Genomic DNA, 5,209 nt, shown 5'->3' with positions numbered 1-5,209 from the left:
TTTTTTTTTTTTTGCAGTTGTCATGGTTGTTTTAGCTGGCCCAGGCTGGGTTCGAACCTGCTAGGCTTGGTGTATGTGGCGCCGAGCCAGGTGGCTCACACTTATAATCCTAGCACTCTGAGAGGCTGAGGCAGGTGGATTGCTTGAACTCAAGAGTTCAAGACCAGCCTGAGCAAGAGCAAGACCTCATCTCTACTAAAAAATAGAAAAACCACTGGGCATTATGGCGGGTGCCTATAGTCCCAGCTATTGGGGAGGCTGAGGCAAGAAGTTCATTTGAGCTTGAGAGTTGAGATTGCTATGAGCTATGATGATGCCACAGCACGCTACCCAGAATAACAGAGCAAAAATCTGTCTCAAAGAAAAGAAAAGAAAGATCAAGAAATGTTCCAGTCAGACACAACCACATGATCCTGGACTGAATCTTGAGCAGGGGAAAAAGTATGCAGGAGATTGACAAAATTTGAATATGGATTATAGGCTAGCATTCAAATGGTTCAGGCAAAAACAAATATATTTATTAATCTTTGGCAGCACCCGTAGCTCAGGTGGCAGGGTGCCAGCCCCATACACCTAGGGTGGTGGGTTTGAACCCAGCTCCGGCCTGCTAAACAACAATAACAACTGCAACCAAAAAAATAGGCAGTCGTTGTGTGGGCACCTGTAGTTCTCAGGAGGCTTAGGCAAGAGAATCGCTTAAGCCCAAGAATTTTAGGTTGCTGTGAGCTGTGATGCCATGGCACTTTACCCAGGGCAACAGCCTGAGACTCTGTCTCAAAAAAAAAAAAAAATCTTTATGGAAAGAAATAGTTTAAGAATGAATGGAACAAAATGTAAATGATGAATTTGAGCCAAGAGTGTTAGAATAATAAAACAAATGGAGAAAAACGTAAACAGTGGGTGCATTTTGGTATAGAATATAAGGGAGTTTCTCATACTAGTTTTTTTTTTTTTTTTTTTGGCGACAAAGTCTCAAGCTGTCGGCCTGGGTAGAATGCTGTCGCCTCACAGTAACTTCAAACTCTTGGGCTTAAGCGATTCTCTTGCCTCAATCTCCCAAGTACCTGGGACTACAGAGGCCTGCCACAACACCCGTCTATTTTTGTTGTTGTTGCAGTTGTCATTGTTATTTTAGCTGGCCTGGGCCGAGTTTGAACATGCCAGCCTCGTGTATGTGGCCGGTGGCTGGCGCCCTACTTACTGAGCTACAGGGTGCCGCCCCTTATACTAATCTTGAATATTTTCTGTAATTTAACATCATATCCAAGTAAAAAGTTACAAGAAATTGTATATCTCTCCATTTTTATTGTGGTAAAATGCACATAATATAAAATCTACCACTTTGAATTGGATAATTCATTGGTATTTAGCAGATTTGCCATGAGGCACCAACTATCCCCACAACCCAGCTCTAGAACAGAAGAAAACCTCGCAACCATCAGCAGTCATTCACCGTTTCCCTTGCCCAGCTCCTGGAAACCACCAGGGTGTGTTTTGCCCCACGGTTTTGCTTGCGCTGGTCCTGTGGGTCCAGCTCCCTTCGCTGAGCATGAAAACGACCTTCCATTCCCTGTCACAGGTGAATCCTCCCCTACCGTAGGACAGACCACACGGCGTTTACCCAGCCATCCGCTGATGCACACTGTGTTTGTCAACCTAAACTAATCAAAAGGGTCGGAGTCTAGTTTAAAGAGAGTTTGTTCAAGCGCAGATGTTGAGAGTAGGTCCCCCAGAAAGCAGATGACAAGCATGGGAGATTGCCTGGCCATCTTTCGCTACCAGGGAAGGCTATTCAATATTCCACAGGGCCTGGGGCGCCATCTGGTCTGAGTTAGGAACAGGACAGTAAGGGAGGCCATTAGCCCACAGCAAAAATCAGTTTTGGGGGCTCCTGGCACCAGAACAGCGAGAAAGGTTAAGCTACAATCTAACGAGCAGAACTGCAAATCTGCTTTTCGACTCATTCTCCAGGGCTTAAGTCGCCCGCCCTTGGCAAAATACATTTAGAGGGCTTAGTATCTTTATTTTCTTTTACAAGCTGCATCCAGGTTCTATTTTCTTTCTCCCATCGCAACTATGTCCAATTGGCAACACTCGAGAACCCCCGCAAACTTAGAAGGCGGCTGCACCCTGCTGGAGCGCGGCCAGAAGTAGACTTCCGTAGCGTCAGCGGAACCGAGGGGCGCTGCCGGCGGCGCCCGGAGCCAGCACAGCTTCCGGAAGTACCTTTGCGTCCCCTGACCCGGAAGCGCTAGTGGCCTCTGCTTCCGCGCTGGTTAGCATGGCGGCCGCATGGTTTGTGCGTTGTTGAGAATCCGAGACGCGGCCCGTGCGTCATGGTCTTCCTTACAGCGCAGCTGTGGCTGCGGAACCGCCTCACCGACCGCTACTGGCGGATCCAGGACGTGTTAAAGCACGCCCGGGTGAGTGCCGCCCGCCCGTGCGCGGCTTGTGTTTGGGGCGCAGCTAGCGGGCCCCGCCGACACACTCATTTCCCCTTTTTTAACCCAGCATTTCCGAGGGAGGAAGAACCGCTGCTACAGGTTGGCGATCAGAGCTGTGACTAGAGCCTTTGTGAAATGCACCAAAGCTCGAAGTCTGAAGAAAAGGACCATGAGGACAGTAAGCGGTGGACCCCGGCGCCCGGCGCCCGCAGGCACCGTCGGGTTGTCGGACCCTAGCGGCGCTAGCACTGCAGAGGGACACCCCCGGTTTCCGCGACTCCGGCTAGAAACCTCCCCATCCCTAGGGTCTTTTCAGACCTAGTAGGTCCGAAACCAGGTCGCGGGGCCCGCGGTCCTTCCCATCTCAGCGGATGGCTTCCTCCATCCTTCCCTGGGCCAGAGTCAGAAACCTCACACCGTCCTTAGCTCCTTGGTTTCACACACCACATTCAAAACTCCGGCAAATTCTGTCTGCCTTGCACACCGAAAGTGGGATACCCATCTGACCTTTGCTGCCATCCTTATCCCAGACCGCAGTGGCTCGTCCGGGCCACTGCAAGGGCCGCCTTGTCATTCTCCCTGCGTGGTCACCCACTGCTCTACTTCCTACTCTTCATATCTTCCTTCTGCTTAAAATCCTCTGAGGCTTCCTATCCCCGTGGTGACAAAAGTCAAACCAAAACCGTAGAAACTTGATTACTCTGAGCACTCCTCCCAGACCCACCCACACCAGCGCCTCTCTTGGCTTCTGAGTTGCTCCTTGAAGAGACCAGGCGGGCTCCCTTATAAGCTCTTTGCTCTTGTGGGTTTATCCACCTGGAAACCCTTGGGCTTTCGATATCGCTTGCCCCTCTCTATGTCTGTCATCTTCTCAGATGGGCACATCTCATCCGTGCCCTACTCCTTTGAACTTAGAGTCTAACATAACACTGTAGCTTACTTATTTATTTTTGAGACAGAATCTCAAGCTGTCACCCTGGGTAGAGTGCCGTGGAGTCACAGCTTACAGCAACCTCAAAAACTTGGGCTTAAGCGATTCTCTTGCCTCAGCCTCTTAAGTAGCTGGGATATAGGCACTGAGCCATTACTTGGTTGTTTAGTTGTGTATTGCTGGTTGCCCCACCCCACCCCCCAGTGTAAGCTTCAGCAAAGATCTTTCTATTCTATTGAGTGTTGTAAGGCAGTGTATGGGTCAGTAACACTTTGTAAATACTGATTGAATAAATAAAGGAAGGGATGGTAAGAAGCTCATTCTGAAAGTCAATGAGGTGCAGCTAGGTGTGGTGGCTCCTGCCTGTAGTCCTAGGTACTTAGAGTAAGCTGAGATTGTGCCACTATACTGCAGTATGGGTGACAGAGTGAGACACTGTCTCTAAAAAAAAAAAAGAAAAAAAGAAACCTCAGAGGAGATCCATTCTGAGACTTTCATAGTACCATATCCCAGCATCACTTTGACTCCCCCTTCCCATTTTTTCCATGCCTCACTTGCTTCTGTGTTCAGGTGTTTGCAGGCTTGGAACAGACTTGTCCTTCACAGCTGTGCTTTGTCTGCCACAGAATCTCTTGCTAATTTTTATATTCTTGGTCCCTAAAAATGTGTGTTAAAATTCATGCTTTACAGCATGTCATCAAGTAAAAATGAAACTTGTAGCTGGTTGCAGTGGCTTGTGCCTCACACCTGTAATCCTAGCAAACTGGGAGTCCGGGGGGTGGGGTGGGGTGGTGGATCACTTGAGCTCAGGAGTTCAAGACCAGCCTAAGCAAGAGTGAGACCCCATCTTTACTAAAAATGAAAAACTGAGGCAAGAGGATCGCCTGAGCTCTAGAGTTTGAGATTGTACTCTATCCAGAGTGACAGAGTGAGACTCTGTCTCAATAAAAAGAAACTTGTGTTTAGATGAATATCATCTTTTTGTTTACTGTTACCATTTGTACTGCAAGCCTGTTTACCTAAGTAGAAAACGCTAAGTTTTCTTTCCTTTTTTTTTTAAAACGCTAAGTTTTCTTTCCTTTTTTTTTGAGACAGAGTCTCTGTCAGTTGCCCTGGGTACAGTGTAGTGGTGTCCTAGTTCATAGCAACCTTAAACTTTTGGGTTCAAGTGGATTCTCTTGCCTTAGTCTCCAGAGTACGTTGGACTACGGGTGCTTACCACCATGCCCGGCTGTTTTTTTTTTTTTTTTAAAGAGAGAGTCTCACTCTTGCTCAGGCTGGTCTCAAACTCCAGAGCTCAAGGGATCCTCCTACTTCAGCCTCCCAGAGTACTAGGATTACAAGTATGAGCTATTGCACCCAGCCCAGAAGTTGCTCTTAAGCATCTCAATGTTTTCTTATTTCAGCTCTGGATTAATCGAATTACAGCTGCTTCCCAGGAACACGGACTGAAGTATCCAGCATTTATTGGCAACTTAATTAAGGTATGGTTGAGGATTGCTTCCTGTGAGATGCTGAAGATCTGCAGAAACTATTGAATCAGGCATGATCCAGCCTGCAGTGCCCCATGCAGCACAGGCCAGGGGAGCTGCTGGGCTGTACCTAGTGCTGCTTTCTGTCCTTTGGGTGTGGTTCTAGCAAGTCAGAGGCTCCACACTTGCTTCTTCCTTGCCCTGCTGGTGGCAAAGTTGTAGTTGGAAGCAGGGAATGTATTCAGATGTGCACGTGGATGTCTTCCCAGTAAGGAAAAAAGGCAGAAAAACTTAGCTTTAACTTTAAAGTTTATTTTTAAAGTTTTAATAGTGGTCAGTTGTTTTTTTTTTTTTTTTTTTTT

At 47.7% G+C, this 5,209-nt stretch overlaps 1 protein-coding gene across 1 annotated transcript in view; it reads left to right on the top strand.

The window, feature by feature from the left end:
- The first annotated feature begins 2,269 nt into the window (after positions 1 to 2,269).
- Positions 2,270 to 5,209, top strand: part of MRPL20 (mitochondrial ribosomal protein L20) — a 6,224-nt gene continuing 3,284 nt past the window's right edge. The window contains exons 1-3 of the mRNA XM_003793194.3: positions 2,270 to 2,423; positions 2,512 to 2,622; positions 4,782 to 4,859. Coding sequence (XP_003793242.1) covers positions 2,337 to 2,423; positions 2,512 to 2,622; positions 4,782 to 4,859 — 276 coding nt within the window. The 5' untranslated portion in view covers positions 2,270 to 2,336. The remainder of the gene's footprint in view (positions 2,424 to 2,511; positions 2,623 to 4,781; positions 4,860 to 5,209) is intronic.

The sequence above is a fragment of the Otolemur garnettii genome, unplaced genomic scaffold (genome assembly GCF_000181295.1).
Source record: "Otolemur garnettii isolate 467f Iridium unplaced genomic scaffold, OtoGar3 scaffold00067, whole genome shotgun sequence".
NCBI classification, from domain to species: Eukaryota; Metazoa; Chordata; class Mammalia; order Primates; family Galagidae; genus Otolemur; species Otolemur garnettii.
This window is presented reverse-complemented; position numbering and strand designations above follow the sequence as displayed.